Source organism: Argentina silus (assembly GCF_951799395.1).
Source record: "Argentina silus genome assembly, chromosome: 2".
Taxonomy (NCBI): Eukaryota; Metazoa; Chordata; class Actinopteri; order Argentiniformes; family Argentinidae; genus Argentina; species Argentina silus.
The window spans coordinates 19,397,474-19,422,371 of record NC_139656.1 but is presented as its reverse complement, the minus strand read 5'-3'; the positions used below and the strand labels follow the sequence as shown (position 1 = coordinate 19,422,371).

Here is a 24,898-nt window from a genome sequence, read left to right as displayed (position 1 = left end):
TTGTCAGTGTTTAAAGAAAGTAAATCCCTCATTACAGTAAATTGCAATACATATATATATATATTTGTTACTAATTATATTGGATTTGGTAATGATGTATTACAGTTAGATGTGCCTCTCTACATATGTTGCCTGAGCCCTTTTCACCAAACAATAGTCATGTCCGAGTTCTTCAAGTCACCACTGTATCTCAGCCACAAGTTTTTTTTTTTTATGTGAACATGTGAATGAGTTAAGTTCATTGTAATTTAACCTTTGGACAACGAAACCAAACTCACAGTGATTCTCTTCACAAAAGAGGAATAATGACAAAGAACATAAGAGGAATGCCTGCCAGCGCACGTTCAGAGACTGAAACAAAGCAGTCAGGATCAAAATGGACCACAGCCCCCTCGGGGGATACCTTATAATAGAGAAAGTTCCAGCTCAAATACAACTGCTTATATCCTGAAACCATATAAAATCATATATCTAAAATACTTCATTTCATATAATGCAAAAAAAACAACAACACACAAGTACATCTACAACAATGCATTGCCATAAACAAGGAGTCAAAAAATCTGCTACATATTTTGTTCAATAAAATGTTTGAATGTAGAAGGAATAAATGCAATAAAATGGGAATATTGTTATGGAATGTTAAATAATAGGAATTCTTTCTTGTGTGTGTTTTCAAGAGCTTTTGCATTATTACGAGGAAGGGTAAACAGTACAATCTACAGTATCTATGTGAAATCACTGAAGTGCTTGTTAGTGCTCCAGTGCTATCAAAAAAACCTGCAGTGAGAGAGCAGAAAAATACACTTCCTAAAGTAATGTTTAATTCACAGAAAAGTGTGAGGTGAATTCCCTTTAGACAGACACCCCCCCCATCCCTCCCTGCTCCAGGTTTACAGTTAGCCCTGTGTTTCATGGCAGTGTCCCAGTGGTAAAGGGAGAGTCCATCATAGTGATGCTGGGGGTCTTGTAGTCGGGACACACCTTATCCAAGAGGTAAGGGATTGGAGGCTCCAGAGCACAAAGGGTTAACCCCTAAACGTTCATCTTTGGTCCAGAAAGTCCATCTCCTTTGTATATACACTGTCTTTCATGCACAAAGGGACACTGGTGAAAGCAGCGGAGGGTGTTACCCTACCCTACTCTGAGCAAAGGGGTGTGTTGCTGGTCGAACAGAGAGCAGTGAGGAGGAAGTCCAGTTCTACAGAATCCTGTCAGTGATAGGTTGCTGGGGGCTGCTGCTGTTCTCTGATTGGTGCTTGAGCAGGTCCATGGGCATCAGGGGGATGGGCTGGTTCTGCTCACCCACTACCGCCTCGTAAGGGGGCGCAGCCTCCAGAGGGAGGGCCGACAGGGAGATTGAAGCGATTGGTTGCTGCCTGAGCTCCTGCAGTCTGATAGGGTAGTGGGAGGCGCTGCCGGCTGAGACCCAGGAAGCTCCAGCAGAGGCAGGCTCCTCCATCTCCAGGCTGGTGTAGGTGCCCGGCTGGTAGTCTCCTCCCCTCTGGCAGGGGTCTGTGAGGGAGTACGGAGGGGGGTCATCTGTAGGGACGTATATCTGCGTCGCACCTGGTCCCACACATTCGTCGTAGCTGAAATAAAAGAAGAATGAGTTTTTTTTTATTATCATTCAGATTCATATTAGAGACATGTACCTGGGTCTTGTTATACTGTAGTCTTTAAAAAATAAATGATGAAGCTTCAATGTAACATTAAAAGGTGCAATTTGTTGGGATTGATCAGGGACTGATATCTGTATATAAAAGCACTGCTGCCAGTGAAGGACTTGTCTGTCACTCAATATTGCAGGATGCCTGTTGACCCTACTAATCTAATAGAAGATTATGAGAAATCAAATCATTGATCGACTGCATGCCTGGCTATAGATGAACAAAGAGATATTGAAACAGAAGCAAATGCACTATCTTCTGATTCCTCCCTTTATTGTTAGTCTCTGCCTTCATTTCATTCATACACTGAATCTTAGAAACAATACTGTAGGTGTTCCGTTAGCTTATAGTGATGGACATCTAGAACCCTTTCTACAGAAGGTTCTAAGTGGAACACAAAAAGGTTCTACATGGAACCCAAAATGGTTCTTCAAAGGGTTCTCCCACAAGGACAGCGAAGAACCCTTTTGAAAGCCCTTTTATCTACGAGTGTAGAAGAGAAAAAAATATGACATGACAGCTGTCCTAGCAGTCTGGTAATGACAAACACTGTATCTGATTGGTGAACTGTCAGTCAGTGGTTTGTCGATGAAGACTAGTGTCATCCTCTGTTGGCTCTGCCATGTGTGGCATCTGCTCATCTTTATTTGGTGTGAATCAGTCTAGCCTTCTACCCGCCCATGGACAACTCTGTCAGCTTAAACATCACCCATAATGCCTGTCTGTCTGTCTATCTGCCTGTCCATCACACACCATCAACACCATCGAGTCTGAGCTGCTGAGATTAGTAGTTACCGCCAAGGACATGTGAAAGTACATTGTAAGTGTGCAGAGAAAGAAAGGACAGAGAGATATATAGATAGAGAGGGAGAGAGATAGAGAGAGAGAGATGGAGAATGAGAGCAAGAGATTTCAGTTAGCCTTATGTAAATGCATGTGAGGTACATGAAACCACTTTTAAATCATTCTCTACCATTGAACAGTGACCTGGGGGATATATGGGGATAGAGAAATACAGATGTACCTGTATAATTGAATCTGTGGAATTATTAACAGTATTACCCCTGTCAGAGAGCGGGTGTGTGTCGGTAGGCAAAGGTGAACAACACTGTGGTGGGATAACTTAAGCCTGTCACCTTCAGGTGATGCAGTGAGAGATTTAATGAAGGGTTAGGGACAAGAGGGCATTGGGAGCCCGAGTGAATGAGATCTTTATTAATGATAGACTGAATATGTGTTTCACTACCCTTGCACAGTGCCATGAGAACAACATTTTGAGTAGTAACATGTTTGGCTGAGGTACATTCGCAATAGACCACTGCCCTCTAGAGAACAGCTTATAGTGCAACAGCCATTTTCTACCCCAGATCACTTTCAATTACTTATTTGTTTTCTTGCTAATATTATGAATCATCATAGCCAAGAGCTGTTTTAAAGGTACATGTGCACACTGTGCGCTGTTCTAGGGGATGACATTTCTTGTTGAGACTGGTAAAGACTCATTCAATGAGCTGCTCTTCAGGGAGTCAGTGAGCTACTCATCATGTACTGTCCCTGGTGGAGACTTATACAGCACAGTGTCTCATACAATTAATCAGTGAGCTGCCCCTCTTAGACACTCTACAGTGAGCTACTCCTCCTGATAGATGCTCCAGATTGATGAAAGCTCGTAGACAGAGTAAGTGAGGTTTTTCTTCATAGACTCATACAGACTCATATGAGTCAGCGAGCTACTCAAGGAAGAGACACTTACAGTGAGTGAGTGAGTGCTCAGTGCTCAGTGGGACAGTAAAGGATGCTGCTCAGGAGCCTCACTGCTGACTGCTTGATTTGAAATGAGCCATGTAGCTGGCTAACTCCCTCGCCTTCGCCATCACTGTGCCGCAGAGTGCTGCTGCGTGCCGAGCTATTTTCGACTCCGGCCTCGGTTCAGTCAGACAGACTTAATGTCCCCAGAGCACAGCAGGAGAGAAACATTTCACATGATCTGGGGTTACAGACCAAAACAGGAGTCGCCATTAGCCAACGCAATAGTGCAGAAATGGTTCATAAGTGCACTCGGTGAGGTAGGCCACTTGCTATAGCCTATATGAGTACATGCTATAAAATGCAACAAAATGGACATCATGTTTTTTTTAAGATTAATATGTCCTTCACCTTGTTTTTAATTAAAGCCTGATTTTAGGAGTAATATAACATTGACATTAGACGTTCATCTTTGATCAAGCAGATACATGGTATTTGAGGGACCAGTAATCTCAAACACAGCAGATGCTATGATGTCTGGTGTGCATGGAGTCATGTTAGCTGAGCGCCTTCAGGGTGCGATAAAACTACTAGCTCAGCATACACACTTAACAGATTACTCTCCTCTCTACATAAACAATAAACAAGCTGATATAGACATTTGTTGAATCACTCAAGGTGCCAGTAGCGCGCCGGGGGCACTGTGCACTCTGCCACTGAGGCCAAGTTTCTATGCCAGCGTTTCATGGCTTTTACACCAAGCACACACACACACACCCTACCCCCTTGTGAGTGCTATAAACTCTCCAGGATGCTAACGCAAGGTCTAGCTGGCTAAAAACAAGTAATTAGTAACAGCTAAGTCAGATACTGTATAGCACCCCAGGCAAGTCCTGTTTGGCTAGTCTAATCAATCCTGTTTGCAGCACTGTTCTTTTTCTAAATCTATGTGCTGTATAGGTTTGCTGACACATTAATTTTCCTTTTCCTCATCTGGGAGTGTGTTTTTGTTACAGGACGAATAATTTAGAGAACTTCATCCCGTGGGACTTTTCCAGAAACACCTGCGGTGCATAGCAGAAATTAGACCTCATTGTGCAGAGGAGTAGCACATCTCTCCACAACCCGAAGCAAACACGTAGAAAGGCATAGTCATTTAGAAAGTTTGGTAAAGTAAAACTAATGATTTAATGGTCCAATAAAAACTCAAATGTGTTAAATGAGGTAATTTGAGCTCAAAATGGAGGTAAATGTATTGGCAACTAAGCTTTTGGGCTACACCTTTAAAACGATGTTTACATTTGCACAGACATGGCAGGCGAACCTACAGTGCAGGTGCCAATGATACTGAACTGACTGATCGAAACTGAACTGTGCTGACTATGATGCAGTGCGACACCACAGAAGAGGGTTTAGGTCACAAGAGGGAGGACCTCTGGCTCGTTGTGGCCTCTGTGACGGCTTGGAGATCTGGAGAGGTGACAGGCTAACCCTGGTTGGAGCATATGGCCCAGTGCGCCCGGTCTGTCCACTGCACTGTGGAGCTGGCAGGGCTTTCTCAAGGTTCAAACTCTTAAGCACCATGTTACTGTCCATAGTTTGGTTATTTACAAAGAAATAACATAGGAAAATGGGAAATACCTGACAGTTTAATTAAATGCTTTAATGTTGCTGTTGCCAAACAGGCCTTGCTGTTTGTGTGAGTGTGTGCATTTGTGTGAGTATGTGCATTTGCATGCCTGCATGTGTGTTTAGGTTAGTGTTTGAATGTTTGTGAATTGTATAACTGAGTGTGTGTGTGTGTGTATGTGTGTGTGTGTTTGTGTGGAATGTGCCCAGTTCTCCTTCTCCCTCAGCGGAAGCTAGTCCCTTCACAAGCTCCACAGGTGAGCAGCTGATCTACGTGCTCTAAGCTCTGAGTTTCCCTGTGCCATCTGTGACCATGGCAGCAATACCCTGCATCACATCACATGCTTGTCCCCTCCATCCGTCCCGCTGCCTGCCCGCTGCCTTCTCCTCACACTGACAATGCACACAATGCACATGCAACACACACATACACACACAGGGTAGAGACTAGGGGCTATAGGGGTCGATTAGGTATTCAGCTCTAGTTTGGGGGGTGATGAATGCACCATAGGGTAAGACAGGGGACATGGCTGGGCTGATATGAGGAGTGATTTCCCTCCCCCATAGCACAGATAGACAGAGGCTTGGAGAGGCAGAGGCAGTGACAGAGTAGCCTGTTCAGGGGCCTATTCAGGGGGGTGTGGTTTTACAGAACATTAAATTGTCTGTTAGGGGATGAGGGAATCATGCCAGCTCTATACAGTGCATTTCTATCTGCAACGTTCTGAACGTTTCACCTCACTGAATACAGTACGCCTCAGCTCCAACAGCCCACCAAGCCCATCTCCACCACCTACATCACTAGCCTCTACTACCCTCAGCTCATAGTGGAGCCAACCAACTAATAACGGCTCCCCTCGAAAAGGCTGGAATACAGTACAACGACACAGTGAGACAATTACAAGACAATTAGAAGAAGCATTACTCTACAGAAAACAAACAGTAATGTATCTCCAAACTGAATAACACACTATTCAGTGACATTTAATACCCCTGTTCATGGCAGTAATATTCCACATTCTTCATAATTTGTGTTGAAGAGGACAGGGTTGTTTCAGTTGACAATTTCACCCTGTTCAGAAGCCCTTCACAGGGCGGGGACAAGGGGTGCGCTCACCTAATGGAACTGTCATAGAAATGTAAATAACACTGGGATTCAGTGAAACAAACCATGAAGGGCAAGCAGGCAACACACACACACACACACACACACACCCACACACACACACACACACCCACACACACACACACACACACACACACACACACACACACACACACACACACACACACACACACACACACACACACGCACACACACACACACACCTGGATACATTTGACACATTCAACCCTAACCCTGACCCAGACACAGGAAGAGTAGCTGCTGTATGAGCTAAATGGGGATCCTAATAAACTAAACAAATCTAAACAAAACAAAACACTCATAGCCTTTCTACACAGCACATTTCTATCTGAACTTTCTGTGACATTCTGATCCCCAGAGAGAGCCCATGGTAGCAAGTAGGTGTCTAGACCTGGTCTAACTGATGGGTCAGAGGACTTTCCCAACCATGTAATCCAATATTTATGTGCAGAGAGTGCATAAGGCAGGCCTGAGTCAAATACATATCAGACCTAGGCTGAATTGCTTCAGTCTGCCTAGAGTGTCAGATTAGCAGAAATTAGTTTGCATGGTACAATGGAACCAATGGGAATGCACGTCCTGAAACAGCCAACCTGGGGTGTCCAAGGGTCATCATATGGTCATCATAAGTGTTTGATGATGCTTACTTACTTCTTACTTCCCCAAGAGCTGAAGTCATCCTCCCTGACAGCCACCAAGAGAGATTGTTCATTTTCACTATATATAGTGTGGTACACTGTAGTAAATACCACTTTCATTCCATTTTCCCTTTATTCTTAATTGAATAAACTCTGATAATTGTGGTATCAAAACACCCTGTGAACCTCCTTTCATCAGCTTTCTATCATTTCATGTGTCTCTTTAGAGAGGACAGGAAAAGTGAACTTCAGGAGGAGGGAGCCGGTTGAATTATTGAAGATGCCAATTAGATGAGCTGCCATTTAGATCAAACGCACTCTGCGTCTTTCACTGCAAAGCAGTGGCATTTACCAGCACTGTGGGCTTGTTAGGGGGTGCAGGCACTGGGTGGACAGCAGAGAGTCTGAGGCACACCCACCCCTATTAGGAATTGAGCCATGCCACAGCCTTCTGATGAACGGCTTGACACGGCATCGCGGGGCGGTTCAACGTTAGAGAGGAGGAAATTCAATCGAGTCACGTAAATTCCAAGTCTCATTTGTCAGTATTTCCAAATCCTTTTCAATCATTACATTTCAAGCCTATATACCTAAAAGTGTGCTAGGTAGAGAAAGCCTATGGGAGCAACACTGTGGCTCCACTATCAAGGATGATAATGTGATCCTGTCTGACCAGAGGGCTCTCAGGCACTACTCGTTTCACATTCCCCATCCTCTTTATCACAATGATCCAGATTCATGACTGTAGGCATAGACTGATCCTATCACAATGACACACACACACACACACACACACACACACACACACACACACACACACACACACCCTAACCCTAACCCTAACCCTAAATACAGTATTCTTGTGGCGAACATAATCATTCATTAGAAATATAAAGTTGTTGCCACTATAAAAAGCCTATTACTAACAATAACATTGACTAAATGGATGAAGTAGGTTGTTATGACATTTAGCCCTTGTGCTATTGCTAATACAAGTTACTTACTGTGGTGGGGAGTCAGGATACATCACATTGACTTGGGATAGAGTTTCCACATAGGAGTCAAAGTCAAATGCCGGAGGGAACTCCTCAATGCACGTAGACCTCAGCTCCCCAATAGAGCCACCGTAGGAGAAGCCATCAGGAGCTGTGGAGGAGGGACAGTTATGCAACACAGCTTTACACAACTTGATCACTTCTAGTAGCACTTTATATTACAGTGGTCATATTATGCAATGTTTTATTACCACTGAATTATAACACATTTTTATACAGATTTGACATAGAACAGATTGTATTATGATGTCTGCCTCTACTGTTGAAACTCTAGCATATATCTATGTGTTGTGCCCTAAATGCTGAACTGAATGCTTCTTTCTTAGTTGTCTATCCTCTTACCAACAGTGTTTTTACCAGGGATCAGTCCAAATCGTTGATCAAACGAAAGGGCATGTGGTACACAAGAGATAGAGCAGTGTGACTGAAGCCAGCATGATGTAATCAGGGTATATCAGCCCTTGGCCAGGCAGACAGAGAATACCTGCCTCCATACACAAAGAAGTTTTTTTTTAGATGTTTGTACCATCTCTCTCTTTCTGTGTGTGTGTGTGTGTGTGTTTGTGTGTGTGTGTGTGTGTGTGTGTATGTGTGTGCTGACAATGGGACTGTGTGCTGTGTCTGACACCAGGCCAGGTGCTCTTCCAAAGACACTGCCAGGGCTGTGTGTGTGTGTGTGTGTGTGTGTGTGTGTGTGTGTGTGTGTGTGTGTGTGTGTGTGTGTGTGTGTGTGTAAGCGAGGACATAATTATCTTTACTGTTAAAGCAAGGTTACAAGTTCTCTTTCAATCAACTCGGTTCGACCCCTCATAGGCCAGGCTATGTGCCTGCAATCGTCCTCAGCATGTACCATTCGTGACTGAATAGGGTTTCAGTGAATAGGTACACAGAGTGCGTGTCCCATAGTGAGGGGTCTCCATCATCTCCTTCAGAGAACCTAGGTTACATACGTAACCCCTAGATCTGCCAAATAAGTATAACCTAGCACTCGGGTATCCTGCAAGTCTTCAACCTTTTTGTATTATGCACCCCAATGTACATCAAACGGAATCAGTGGCACATATCACTAATGGATGTGCGAAGGACATAATGCAAAGGACTTTACATTGCCAGCCATGACCGCATTGTTGACCTAATTGCTCGTGAAGTAAGACAGGTGTCACCATGAACAGATAACATTCTCAAGCATTCCTGTGACAAGTTGGTTCAGTGAGAATGATGACAAGGTTTGTTCTAATATGCGAAATACACCTGACGTTGTTGTTGTTGTTGTTGTTATTTTTGTTGTTGTTGATGAAAGCCAAAGAGAGGTGACCATATTAGAAGGTGGCTGCTCATTCGATCTTTACACGGAGAAAGCCTTTTCTACAAAACTGTTAAAATACAATCCCTAGTCACACTTATGAGTGGCCTTGGCTTCAGGTGTCAGCTAGTAATACTGATATTTGGCAGCGTTTGTGATTCAGGCAGAATACACTCCTTCCTCTGTTCAAGTCTGAGCATTGCCGTTATTTCAAGAGAGCAGAGCAGCACTGGTTGGTGTAAATGTCAGTGGTGGAGCTTAATACACATATAGTATTGTATACAGGATGTGCCAATATATGGTATCTTAACTCACCGTAGCTGGCACGCAGGTGAGGGTTGCGCAGGCGGCTGTCTTTGCGCAGGCTGCCCACGATGATGGTGACGCAGGACAGGAAGAGGACCAGGCCGATGACGATGCCCGCCACCACCAGCGGTGACACCAGCAGGCTGGCCTCACTGCCCCCATCGCGACAGTCCGGGTACTCATGGGCAGGGCTGCTCTGGTTCGAGCTCACTTCACATCAGGCCATATGGGGGAGGGGGGGGGGGGGAGTGGAATAAGAGAGTGAGGGAGAGTGTGGAGAGAGAGAAAAAGGGAGAAGGAAAGGAGGGAAAGAGAAAGTGATGAAGAGATGGGAATGGTAGAGTGAGGTGGAGAGAGAGAGCACTTATGTCAATTTATATTAGCTGTAAAGCACCAAAAGTCTATTTCTTTCAGGTTCACATTCCCATCTTGTGTTGCCATGTCTCATATGGGAGATATGTCCAGCATGATCGTACGGAGTGGCACTAACAGCTGTGGGTCTTTATGTAAACAGACATAGGTTTGTGCATCCATATGATCCATTGTCACATTTCATGTCTCAAACACTGTCCCCCACACACATACCTCTCTGAGGACCGCAGGTCAGGAACACTCCCAAGATTCTCATCCCTCAGTGGACTAGATTCTCAAGTCTGCAGTGTTAAATATTTAATTGCCCGACCCGTTTTGAATTTTTAAATACGCAGGGTGGAAACTCTTTCATGTCAGCTCAGCTCAGGAGGCAGAAACCCAATGTCAGCCATTAGCGCCTCTCCTCAAATCCTTCACCCTTAACACCAAAACCAGAGAAAAAACAAACAAAAATAAGGGGACACACAATGGAATACAACCCCTCCAAAATAACAACAACGCAGGAATATTTCAAGAGTTTCATTCCAAAACGGTATATACGGTATCCATGTTACGTTTAGAATTACAAATTTGAATAATCAAGATTAAATACATGTTCAAGAATGTGAATATAATGTAAGCAAATAAAATAAAAACTATCCTTTCAAATGTATCATAAAGGGTTTTTATGTCATGATAGCAATAATTTAATACAAGAGAAAGTACATGTTTGCAAATTATGGATATAGCATTTTGCAATGAAACTCTTCATTATGATTTACTAAGCGTTTGCACCATGTGCACCTGTTTTTTGTTGTTTTTTGTCAGTTTCTTTTTACAAATGGAAGTAAACATAGTCAAATAAGGAGTATGACAGAGTAAAGCAAATTCTGAGAAGGGAAAACATTAGATTACAATTACAATCCTGAATTTGCTTTTAGCCAAATGGCCTATTGGAAAAACAAAACAGGTCCAAGCTTTACATCTGGAGCAAACATTTTGTAAATATGGGCCACAATGTAACACAAATTCTCTAAAATAACATAACACAGACACAGACAGATTCAACAAGGATGTACATACAGGGGTAATACATGCTGCCATGTTCACACTGCTACGTCTGGCATCCAAAATCTTTTCAGCGGACGATAAACAGGAGACCAAAATCTAATCAATTTATTTATGAGGAGGGCTGACTAAATGCTAATCATATTTGTCTCTATTCATCTTGCCTTGCTGAGGACTTTCTGCCGTAATGGAGGTAATAAAATATTCGGGTTGATGATAATTGCTTGTAATCTTTTAATCCTGAGTGAGCATTGTGTGTTGATTTAAAGAGGTAGCAGTTGCCTACTATTCAATAGCAACCACACCACACCCCCTTGCATCCCACTGCAGGCTTGTCTGGGAAGCTAAGAAGGGTATGCCTAGATCGATCCTTGGATGAGGGACCAAAACAGGCTGCTGGAAGTGGTGTTGGCTGACTAGTAGGTGGCACTCCTCCCTCTGGTCTAGGGACCCTAATGCCCCAGGGCAGTGAAAGGGGCACTGCCTTGCAGAGGTTGCTGTCCTTCAGATGAGATGTTAAACTGAGGTCCTGAGTCGTTAAAGATCCCATGGCACTTATTGCAAGAGTAGGCGGGTTAGCACTGGCTCCTAACCTGTGTCCTGACTAAATGTAATGTTTTTTGGCTAAATTTATTCCATTATGACCACCTAATCACTTCTGATTCCTAATATGCTATGAAAGTCTGTACATCACAAACTGCAGAATATAAACAGTAAACAATGTCACTGTTATGATTGGTAGCTAAAGTAAATCTGAGCAATAGCTAACGAGTGGTAAAGATGAGTCTTTTTTTGCAAGCAACCATAACGCTCACAGCTGTGTCCCAAAATGACGATTGTCTCCAGGTTTGTTTACATTCTGCAGTTTGTGACCTATCCACTTTCATTGTGTATTGGCATGATTCTCTCCTCACCTCACCACAAACAGCTCATGTGTGGTGAGATTTCTGGTGCATAATGGCCCAAGTGGGTGCAACACATTGGTGGTGATTAGGTGAGTTCTCCCCCTTACAATGTAAAGCGCTTTGTCTGTCTTTAACGGCACTATATAAATGCAATTAATGATTATTATTATTACTACAACTGTAGGCTGCCCCCCTGTCCAAACACAACCCCTAACCCCTTGGCCCTAGACATCTCTTGAAATCTGAGAGGATTGGATTGGTATAAGTAAAATGATCAATAGAAGCGTCACTTTGCCCTGTGACAGTTCTGGTGGAAATGTCACCATATTGCTTACACCTATCCAATCCTCTCGGATCTACAGTGTCTAGGGAGTAGGGGTGAGGGGTGGTTTCTGGACATGGGCATCCTCATAGCCTAATAGGCTCCCAGACATTATCACAATGGGGAACTTACAGTATGACAATCATACTTATGGAAAGTTTTAATTGCGATGACTGTGATGTAAAGTTGGTTCACTTCCTTTAGACAAATGTACTTATTTTTAGTCGCTCTGGATAAGAGTGTCTGCTAAATTACTAAAAATGTAGATGCAACGAATGGCAATGAAACAAGGAACTTTCTGGGTCTCTTTTTTGATACACTGTTGAAACCCTAACAAAGGTACAATCTGTGTAAGGGCCTGGAGAACTTCTTGACTTATTTTAAGTGGCAGTTCCATCCCCAAGCAGCAAGAGGTCTATAGAGTACATTTTCAAGCCATGTGTTCAACAATCATCATGCATTAAAACCTTAACCAGCTGAAAAACCTCTAAGCATGTGGATTGTCCCCTAAAACGTCTGGTAAACCCATCTCTTCCTTTGGAGATAATCTAACCATGCTGAACATTTTCAGAATCTACCCCACATCTGCTCTTTTCACCCCTCTGCTAACTTCTGCTTTTTAGTATATTTTTTGTTTACATTCTTCAGTAAGGGTTGGTAGAGGGAGGGAGAGAGTGGAGAGAGGGGGGAAGTGGGGTATACACTATAGCCAACCCAATTGAAATAGGAAGATATCCAAACCATTTTTCAACCCTGTCCATTTGGATAGTACCTCCCTGAAAGTTTTGTTTCAAAACTCGTATTTCAAAGGGATCTGACCAGGCTCTGAGTAGCTTATGTGGATAAAAGGCTGGAGAATTAGGCTAACTGACACTTAACACCTCTGATTTTAGCAGCTATGTCAATTAAGGAAGAGAGTAGGAGGGGCAATACAGTCAATTATCACAGTGTAGGTTAATGGCATTATTCATCCCCTCAAGTCATTATGGTTACCTATAATCCACTGAACTGCTTACACAACCCTTTCCCTTCAGGTGATGCTGTATAAAGATTGATTTGGTCTGAAAGTAGGTGGCAGGGAAAATAAACAATCACATAGAGAGACATCAAAATCAATCACCAGATCAGTGGTGCATTGAAATGACACACTCTCTCAAACAATAACCATATTATCTCATATGGACATTTCTTCCCCTGATATAGAGAGAAAGGGAGGATGGAGGATGGAGCAGGGAGGTGAAATAAAAGAGGGAGGGAGAGAGTGGAGAGAGAGGGAAAGTGGGGTAGAAGAGAGAGAGCTGGACAGGCTTGATTGAGTGTATCAACGTTAGTAGTTGGGCTCATATCATACTCTTCAGGGTTTGTATTTAATGCCAAAAATAGCTTCAGCCAAGTACACAAATTCTTAACATAAGCCATACAGTCTATTCGGACAGAAGAGAGAAAATCCAGTGACTTGGAATGGCTTCACTGTTAACTTGGCACGGCTATACACTGCACAAAACAGAGATGCTGATTAGACCCTGTTCTTCTGTCAGAAACAAGCCTTTTAGAGGCGTCATTACTGGAAATGACTACGATTGAAATTAACTATTGTCCCTCACACAGGCAGTGTATAATGATATTCCAGTATCTGTAAGGATTTAATCTCATTAATGTAATTGACACCACATACTTGGTCAGTTGGTGATTGCATTGATCGGGCTTGATGCTGAATTCAGCCTCAAAGTACTGTAGATGGCAGGGAAAATAAATGATTCCAGAGTAGAGAGAGACATCAAACACAAACACCACTGCATTGCAATTACACACCGTCTTAAATAAAAAATGTATTATCTTCAGTCAGTGGCGTATTTGGAGAAGAGGCCCCTGTGAGATAAGGCCATCCCTCCAAGCTTCTGCAGTGATGCAGCGCCACATGTCCATGAATTCCAGGGCCCGGTGCTGTAGCTAGCTAGCCAATGCACCATGGAAGCCTCTGGCCATCCAGCTGGCTGGCTGGGGAGCGGGAGCCTCACATGGGGGTCACAGTGCTATCTGTTTACAGGACAGGGGATGTTGTTGTCCCTTGCAGGACAGGTGATGTTGTTGTGGAGAGGTAGACCAGAGCACAGGGATATGACAAACAGGGACCTCTCCAGAGGATGTGTGTATTGTTATGGTGTGTGTGTGTGTGTGTGTGTGTGTGTGTGTGTGTGTGTGTGTGTGTGTGTGTGTGTGTGTGTGTTTGAATCTCTTGAATGACGTGTGAATGACGTGCTGTCAGGTCCTGGGTCTATAATGGGGCAGCAGTGTCATCGTGTCAGACCTGATCCTCCATGCAGAGGGAAGGCCTGCCACCTGACCTTCTCCCCACCTGCTCTTAGGCCCTGGGTGTCCTTGCTGCTACACAAGGACAAGGTCCCACTAAGAACAGTTTGAGTCCGCCTGGCACAGAGGCACTCACGCCAGGCCAGTGAGCCATCATTACATAATCACTGTGCCCTCTCTCCTTCAGCCTCCCACTGTATCTTTTTAAGTCTTGCATGCATGTGTGTGTGATAGGGCCAGTCTGCCAATGGTACTGTAATGAGTGTGTGGATCTTACTTTTATGGGCCAATATTTCATGTTAGCAGTTGCAGCTTGCATCAGAAAAACACACATCACACAACCTTGGTGCTAGCCTACAGGTCAGTAAAGGGAAATCTGCAAGAAATGGTCAGTCTCCAAACCCCAGCACAAACACGTTCTACCACCTCTCTGCTACCTCCACCTCTATGAGGACAACTCACATCTGTCACAGCTCTTCTCTGTCTTCTTGCCCCAGTTGTGGAATGAGCTTCCCACCACTGTCAGGACGGCAGTCAATACCAATCTTCCACAGACCCATCTCCTTATACCTGTACACCTGGGCTCCTCTTCCTCAGACCTCTCTATAAAAGTGTATGCTAAATGACTAAAATGTAATGGAAATGTTATTTTTACATGTTCCCCTTCAGTTCGTCACTATACAGCATCTCTTTCTATGATTGCAGACTGTTTCTGTATCTTCTATAAAGCTGCTACTAGATGTGTATTGATACCTAAACTGTCTTAACAGATACATTCTTACAAAGCTTTATTTCCGCACCTGCCCACAAGAGGACCACTATGGGAAGAACTGTGCCACTTTATTGTGTCATTCGCCATGATTTTATATATGCAGGTGGTTTTCTATGTTTTTTTTTAATTGTTCAAATAAATCAAATCAAACTGAAAATTGCTTCAATAACCTGTTCTCTCTCCATTCTGTCTTCCACCATCCCCCCACTCTTCTCCCTCAGGGCTCATTCCACTTCTCTGTCACAGATTACAATAGTTATAGCCCACATTTAGTCCTCATGCAAAAAAGTGACCATGAACAGTTGGTTCGTTTTGCATTTATGATAGTTATTGAGTCCCTCATTGGGACTGAGAAGATTACAAAGTGTTTCTCAGTGTCTTTACATCCTCACCCTTAAGATTGCCATCCTCTACTTCTCTGTCTTTCTGTTGAACATAAAATAGACACACACACACACACACACAGAAGGAGAGAGAGAGAGAGAGAGAGGGGGAGTGACAGAGAGAGAGATGCTGGTAAAATGCCATTCAATAATGTCCGATTTCATATCCCAGTGTTGTCTTTTTATATTAACACTCCTCGCAGCTTCTTTGCTCTGTCATCTCCAGAGAGTACAGCCTCATCCCCTCTGTCTCACCAGAGTAATGTGCCAAGAAAGATACCCTCCCTCGCATCCTCCCTCTCTGTTGTCCTCTCTTGCTCTCTCTGCAGCTGGGTCCAGCCCTGTTACCCCCACAGGGCTCCCAAACATCACACAGACACAATTCATTACTATCACCTCTCACTGTCTCTTTCTCTCTCTCCTTCTATCTGCCCCCCCTTCTGTTTCTCTCAGACAACTGAAACAAACTTGTCTTTCTGGTAATATGAAGCAAATCTTTCTCAAATTATAACATTTTTATTGTTGTTTTTTTCCTCTCTCTTGGCCTGGGCACTTTTGAGTTTACATGCAGCCTATTGTGTGTGTTGAATAATGATGGAAAACTAAACAGAAAATAACCTGGTAACATTTCTTATGAATACCCTCTTCATAATGCATTATAAGCACATTCATAATGATCTAATAGCTATAAAAGTGCATTGACATGAAATATGCATTATAATTGATGCTAATACTGTAAAAAGCCCAATGGTTATCTTCACTACATAATGACTTCAGTGTCATCAGCTTGAACGACACATATTAGAGATGCCTCATTAACACTTCCTCAACACCAACCAAGGCAGGTGAGGATAGTGATTAGAATGAGGTAAGAGTAACTGTTTGATATGCTGATTTGTTGTAGAGAATTCACATTTAATCCTCTAGTCTTTGCAGTATTTTTCACATAGTGTGTAGTGTGTACAATCCCATGACGATTAGATCACTTTTGCTCTCTTAGGGAATGTATTCTGGTGTAGACACTGGGCAGATTTATGGGGACATAACGATTCCCATTAAAACAAATGTAACAGTAATCATCACACCTCCATACACAGCTAACATGCCTGTGCTGTCTTGACATGTTTTATCGTGTACATGAAAATGTCACATGCAGTGCATCCATTGATTGCGTACATGTGATCACTGTAAGACCTTGCAGGGACTAATGTGATGATTATGACACTGATGGAAGGGTCTGCCTTCGACAAGCTATTGTCCACCGTTTTGTATACCCATCACTATGTATATACATATACCACCATGTATACACGTCATTTAAAAATCCTGCTGATCTACCATGAAAGGCTGTCAACATTATTTATGGTCACACTACCTTGTATATGAATACCTACGAATATGTATAAGCTATATCCTTCCCTCAGTGCATCGTTTGCATGATGTGACACTCATGATATAAGAGGATGGTCACTAAGCCAGTCGGGAATATAGAGTGTGAGGAAAAGATAATGAGTGCTGTATGTAGTATGTAGTATGCATGTGTATAGAGCATGCTTATGAATCCTTTGTGACAATATCTGTCAATTCCAATTAAAGCAAAACAACTGGAGTGTATTCAGTGAGTGCAATGTTCACAATGTTCACTGATAGATATATTCACAACTTTCACCCTCCCTAATGGATTTAAAAGCATTGGATTGGTGTAAGCATGGACCAGTTTCCACCATATTTCTCACACCAGTAACATTTCGGGGGATGGCCTATCATAAACCTAAAAGATGGCAGCTCCGTGTCTCATTGCTTGCCTCCTACAAGCCCAACACAGCCTCCTTATAACACACATGCACACGCACGCACACACGCACGCACGCACGCACACACACATTTTTCACTTGCATTAATACGTGACAGTACTCATTGCCTATTTGCCAGAGAGAGATCTCTGTGGTGTACGTACACAGGGGTAAGGATAACAGATGGGACAAGCACAGACACATCCACCATTTCCTCTATTATCAACAAAAAGAGGTGTCGGAAGTCCGTAATTCGCGATTTCCGAAAGAAGGGAAGAGATGATGGTGAAGAGATAAATAAAGAGGGGCGTAAATAAAGAAGAGTGAGAGGACTATGGAAGAGAGGAGTGAAATGATTGCCCTGTCTCTGTTAGGTGACAGCGTTTCTCCTCTCATCACAAACGTCTTCCTTCAAAGCCATGAGAGGGCAAGGTTAGGCCTTATAAAGACAGACACAAAGAGGAAATGGCCCTGTATGATGAAGCCGGATGATGGACAGGGTTGTGGCAAAGCACCTGATACTTTTATAAATGCCCCGCAATCTATTATTTTGATGCAAGGTAGAGAGCTTGCTTCATTGAGCAGAAATCGATCATAGCTACAAAGCACTGTGGTGTCTTTCCTCTCTAAAATCCAACATGTCCTGTACAGACAGCACCTTTACTGCCCAAATCTCATAACTAAGGGCCAGGAGTTTTTCTTGGCCATGTGACCTCACGTCATCAGTAAACACTTTGAGCTCTAGTTAAACTCTGACTTCGTGTTTTTTTTAATTGTCAAATGGTCAGGAAAAGCTCCAGGTCTATTATTCATAACATACATTCAAATAGAGGAATAAGGATACAATGTTCACTTGCATTGTAATGGACCAAGTAAAACTGTTGTATTAAACAACCCATTAATATTTGTATGTTTCCAATGTAGACACCATACACTACAATTATAGTAATTATGTTGTAAGAGGAAATAGTGGGCTAACTGCTCTCTACTGTTTCTAAGTAAAAAATGCTAACTGGGAGATGCTGTACATTGCTAAATAACTACCCAATTACTTTAAAATGTCTGGATGAACTGACAACACCCTAGGTAAATATGGTAAAACAAAAAATAGAGTGAGCTAAATCTGTCATGCAATGTAGAATCCTTTGGAAAGGTGAAGATGGGAAGGAGGTGAGACACAGGAAAATAATCATGAGAGAGGAGATACAAGGAGTCCCTAATTGGCTCATGAGGGAAATGGAAAACATAAAAATTGTCCTCCAGAACTATTTGATTTACAGCCATACAACACCAGTACAGGTAGGTTCAAACACACCTTAGTTCACACATGGATGGTAAGAGTATGTTTTTCCTATTTTCTCCCAGGATACTGATAAAGGAAGAGCTACAGTATACCGTCTCTCTGGTCTTTAGTCTGCAGGCTTCCTGTGGTATATCGAGCAAACGTCAGGTCTGATTCTGCACTCGCTGCTGAGGTAGTCATTAAGTAGTCATGTCAAATCAATGGTGGAGCGAGAGCGAGGATGTCCGGGTTCCCAGGCCCTGACACAAAGCCTGCTGCCCACCGTACAGCCAGCCATGAGGTGGGTGGGCTGTGTGGGCCTTATACTCACACGGGACTGATGGGAAATTTATGAGCAGTGCGCCGCAGGCTTTGACACCTGGAAAGCAGGATGGACTCCATGGAGCGTTAATACTGAGACTTGAGATGTTAGCTGACACCTGAGCTGACACAGCACATTGGTGTGTGTGTGTGTGTGTGTGTGTGTGTGTGTGTGTGTGTGTGTGTGTGTGTGTGTGTATGTGTGTGTCTGTGCATGCGCCTGAACTTTTCTTCTCTCTCACAAGGAGCTGCACACGTCTTTATCCCATTCCAAACTCCTGGGAGCATAAAACCCCAATACGAATACTTACAGTACAAACCTCCACACTATATTTAAAGTACAAAGTATATTTTCAGTTGAGTTCATAGGGTTAGACACACACACACACACACACACACACACACACACACACACACACACACACACACACACACACACACACACACACACACACACACACACACACACACACACACACACACACAAAGCCCTACATACATACCTGCAGTGAGGCACATAACCAAAATACAAGCAATTCAACTAAAGCTGGTTACAGCCGAGATAAGACCTGACAGTTTTAGAATGCAGTTTCAATGATCTTAACTATCCAGTTTTAGAATGTCTCCTGTCGGCGTCTCCAAGATTCAACATGTCAAATTAAAGGTGGGCAGCATTCTAAAACTGGGCAGTTTCGTCTTGTCTTCTATCGGCTTAAGATGGACAGGGCTAGCCACACTGGTATCACATTCTAGCTTTAGATCCGTGATAACATCTTATCATTTCTCCCCCTTCCTTGCATGCATGTGACCAGTGGGTGAAGGGCCGTCACCTCATCCACCCCATCCAACCAGTGGCAGACTACTGGCTAGCCAGTTGACAGACGGGTTCTAATGGATCTGATTGTGGCCGTGATGGTTCTTCCTCTCCCATTCAGTGCTGAGTGGTTGAGAGGAGCCTCCAGGGCTGAGATGTCACTGTTGGTCCCTGATGGAACTGGAGTGGTCCTGTGAACTGGGCAGTCAGTCAGTATTTCTGTCTGTCTGTCTGTCTGTCTGTCTGTCTGTCTGTCTGTCTGTCTCTCTGTCAGCCAGCCAGCCATCTCCACACAGCAACCATCCGAAATTAATTTAGCATGCACTGATTCAGCTCTAGCTCAAGGTCACCCTGTATTGCTGTGGTGATTCAGGCTGGATGGCAGCTGCTGACCAGAGCACACAACAGCAACACAGCTCCAGGGGACAACACATACACAGTGGGAGTGAGAGCATGCATGCCTCATGCAAACACACCCATATACACTCCCACACACACACACACAAACACACGCACGCTAATATGCACGCTGCATGCACACTCACGGACACACACACACACACACACACACACACTGGTATGCAAACAGGCACAATGCATGAAAACACACGCACGCACGCGCGCACGCGCGCACGCACGCACGCACGCACGCACGCACATTCACATTACTCTCTTATTGTCATATTGTCATAGAAAACTGTGTGTTTCAATACATAGTGTGTGACCCATTTTCTGCATACTGCAGGGGCCTTGGCTGCTTTTCTGGCCATGAGACAAAATAGTAGAGATCTGATTCCACACTCCAGAGGCCAATGAGAAAAAGAGTCAGTCAGTCCACACAGACAGAACAACAGACAAGCTAAAAACCTCAATCTCTCCCAAACCTCTCCTACCATCACAAAAAAGCATTGACCCGGATGCAGGCTGTGAAGCTGAAACCTGTTGGTTTTCACAATGCCTCTTTCATATCCAGTCTCCTCCTCCCTTCATGCACCTTGGTTGTACTGTAAAGTAGCGGCTGCATATTGTAGCGAATGGGGGGTATAGCATGTGACTCAAACTGGGATCAAACCAAGGACCCCCTGCTTAAAAAGCGAGTGCACTGCTAAGGATAGGGTCGTTACAATATAGTATTTTTATATATAGTATTTTTCTTATCACATAAAGCATTACCAGATCTATATTCACATGCATTAAATATATGGATAGATAAACTCCATTTACAAAAAGACAACATCAAGAGAGAAGTTGGATCTGATTGGATGTGGGTTCCACACTGTGGAAAAGGGGAATGAATATCTGGGTCAAACTGGATGGTACAGGCTTAAATCTTTGTACATTCGGGCTCACCTATTAATAAACTGCAGAAGGGATGGCACAGATTAGAACTATTTGGACATGTTGTTCCTCATCCAACCCTCCTTTGTTTACGAGGTTTGTGTATGATGTCATGGTTTTTCAAGACTACATCCATTCTGCCCAATCCCAAAACTCACCATCAGTGTGGGGAATTAGAGTCGGAGGAATTAGGGTTTTTGCATATTTCACAGAAATTCTTTCCCTGGCAGCAGTTTGAGATGACTTTAAAATCCATTTCACTGTTTCCGCCAGACTGGACACTTTTCTGATAAGTGGCAAAACTGGGAAAATCCCCACTTAAATACACCATAATAGATAGATCAACCACAGGTTTAATACTGGGCACCTTGGAAACTGAGCTCTGGTGCCACAAAAGCCTTTAGATCCTGTATGCCGTGACTCACCAATCCAGAGTCTAACGGTGTGGAAAATAGCGCATCTGACCCTTTCTCTCCAGGCCACCATGGTGAAAACAAGGAAATTAACTGTGATTAGTTTGTCCCCAGTGAGGTGGAGGTGTGACAGTCCTGGTCTCTCAGAGGGTCAGCTACAACACAGACTCTATCACTCAGGAGTCTAGAGAGGCTCACCTGGGGTTTAGGGACGAAATGAGTCATTTCCTCTTCTAATCTACGGCCAAACCAGCCTGGGTCTGTCCATACTTGCCGCAGTCACGTATAGTAACCAGAGATGCAGTGAGAAAATGGTTGAGGAAAACGATTCAAACTCTTAAGTAGGATGAGGGCTTGATCATAATATCAAATGGACAGCTTTAAAGGAGCATTTAATCAAACTCAAACTAAAAGCATACAACTGCTATTAGCATACTGTATCTTTGAGGCTTGTATGCACAAAATAATGATATTTTGAAACCATACTTCTCGTCAGTGAACTGACTTTGTAGCATGTCATTCCCTTCACTAGGCAAGGTGGCTGTTGATTATACATATTTAAGATACTGTAAGATTTAAATCATTGACCCATGTCAATCTGTGCTTTCTGCCTGTCTTCAAAAGAAAAAATATATATTTATTGACTTTATTTTCATTCATATCCCATCGTAAGCATACCGTACATGTTTACCAGACCTGGATTCACAAATATTTAGCTGCACTTGATTGAGTTTGCCTGGCACAATGGAACCAATGGAATAGTCCCAAAAGAGAAAACTCATCTTTCTCTGGCACTTCAGTATTTGAAAATACCCAGATTTTATGTTTACCCATCAGTCTCTATGGATTGAGGCAAAGGGAGCTGCTTCACTCAAAACTTGACAGCTGAATTGTAGTGGAAACCTGTCCATGGAAGATTTTAAATTGTGAAAAAGTGCAAATGTCAGTCAAACTCAATTTGTTCTACGCCCTAATCGGTGAAGACTTTGAGGAGGCTGAGAGCACAGGCACCACATCCTTATCCAGGCTCTGCCAGAGCTTGGGCTGGTGGGACACTTCACAAGGAGAGTAGATCCTTTCACAGGATCCGTGAAAAGGAAAATTAGAGAACTGCATCCCAAAGGCCAGGGAAGGAATAACTAAGCTGCACTGATGCTGGATCCAACCAGTTTGGAGTGTACTACTGCCTGTGGTGGCATCCACCTTCTACATAGAGCTCCCCATAGGGACCAGGTGTGCATGATGTCATACTAGACACAAAAGAGGCAGAGCAGGGTTTGGGCTAGGTTTTGGGGTCAACATCGTGACCAAGACAAATGATTAACAAGAGCTGTGCAAACAAATGATTCTTACTCCATAGGGCAAAAGCAACTGTGGATGACTTTCATAGAGTCATGCCCTCCAATGCTAGTATCAATGCCTACATGATACATCTTGACTTTACAATCAAGAACACATCAAATGCTCAACTGAAGGTCATAGGCTACTAGATACGTCATGTATCTATCATATCATATCATATCATAAAGATCAGAGCATCATTTAGGTTGCTAAATTGTGCATTCTGCTTTGTCCCAATTGATAACCTCAGTTCTACAACACGAGCAAACTGGCTGAGCAGCAGACCATTATTAACACTTTTCCTCTGATACAATTCTGTACTTTAGGAGGGGCCAAACCATTTTCAAGAGAACGCTCCCCGTGTAATTTAACCCAGATTACAGGGGATTAAACCTAGCCCTGCATCATCATCCGGACCTCTGAGGTTTTAGTGGGTCAGGAGTGGTCGCAATAGCAGGACTCCACTGCAGCTGGTTTTGCCAGCTTTTATCTCGCTCTCACTGTCACTGGCTCTGGCTCGCTGAGCCTACAGGAGGATGAGGGGATGGCAGCGCCTGCTCTTAATCTGTTTAAAACTATGCTACGCTAACCCCCAGTCCTCTGAGGCCCTATAACACCACCACTAAAAAGCATATGGATAGCCCTTAAACCCAACACACATGCCTGCAGCTGAACCCCAGGTGGTGCTACAGTTGTACAAGGGAAACCTGGGCCCTGCTGTAAGGGATGAGTATCAGGAGAACAAGCAGCAGGCATACTGCTGACCTTAGTGTATTGTGTCCACAGCTGTGAAACAGTGGTATGACATCTGTAATCCCATTTTGTATAGACTAGGAAAGAACCCCATGTGCATTTTATATTGTGTCACAGTTATGCAACAGTCAGAAACTAACCAAACTGATGTTTTACAACGGTTGTGAGAGTATTGTTTTCAAAATGCAAATCTGGAGCTCTGTAGCTTTTGCAATGTTGGATTGATATTTTTATTTGATGGTTGTTGGTTAGTCACATGTTCGTTAGAATTAACAGTTTATTAGACTTTGTTATGTGATGGTTATTTTGACTTACAGTAAGGTTGAACAAAGACAAATATTTTCCCCTAAAAGTGTATTTTTTAAAGCATATAGGGGGAACATTTGCTGATGGATTTGAATGGAGGCACTCATCAAGGACATTTTCCCTTCCTACCTCTCTCCTCCTCCTCCTCACTTACTCCACCCCACAGCAGTTTGCCATGGCAATTAAAAAATCCTATTAGAAAAGCTTGGCCACTAATTGCAAAGAAAATAGCTTTTCTTCCAAAAGGCACAGGGAGAATTCACCTGACATCTGTCACTACTATCTGGCCACCTGCAATGCCTTTAATTGTTTTTTTATTTCCTTTCTTTTTTTCCTCTCTCAGTGATGAGGGGACTGAGGCGGAACCATCTTGGTAACTTTCCCCTATGCTAAATCTCAACACATACGTATGCATAGAGATGGTCATAAGGGGATGAGCGAAGGGATAATGCAACTGAATTGTGTCAAATTGGCCATTTCTGATTCATAAAAATATGGGTGTCTGTCTGATTGGTAAGGGGGGGAGAGTATTTTTCGCAAAGCATTTTCATGGGTGGTATTGTAATGGTATATCGTGCACTGGAGTGGAAAATAATAATTTAAATTCTGGACATTTTTACAGGTGCACATTTGGTCTCATGACCTGAATTGCTTAGTTCAATCACACCTTGAGATGCAAGTGGAATAGTAGGGTTGGCAACTTGATCTGTAAATATGGTGAAAAAAATTAACATAAATAATGTAATTTCTTAATACACTATTCTGATGAAGCATATTGCATGAAATCAAATTAATGATTTTGTGCTGACAGTGATAGACTGAAAACTTTATCTCAATGGTAAATTAGGTAAACTGCCTACAATATTGCAAATGGTATCACTATTCCTCATTCCTACTGTACGTATCAAGGTCTGAAATATTTATTGAGGACA

The 24,898-nt window shown here is 43.2% G+C and overlaps 1 protein-coding gene across 1 annotated transcript in view; it reads right to left on the bottom strand.

Annotated features, from left to right (window-relative positions):
• Window positions 1–1,201: 1,201 nt before the first annotated feature.
• Window positions 1,202–24,898, bottom strand: part of bean1 (brain expressed, associated with NEDD4, 1) — a gene marked incomplete at both ends in the record, with an annotated part of 31,633 nt that continues 7,936 nt past the window's right edge. The window contains 3 exons of the mRNA XM_083665187.1: window positions 1,202–1,592; window positions 7,835–7,976; window positions 9,504–9,704. Coding sequence (XP_083521313.1) covers window positions 1,202–1,592; window positions 7,835–7,976; window positions 9,504–9,704 — 734 coding nt within the window. The remainder of the gene's footprint in view (window positions 1,593–7,834; window positions 7,977–9,503; window positions 9,705–24,898) is intronic.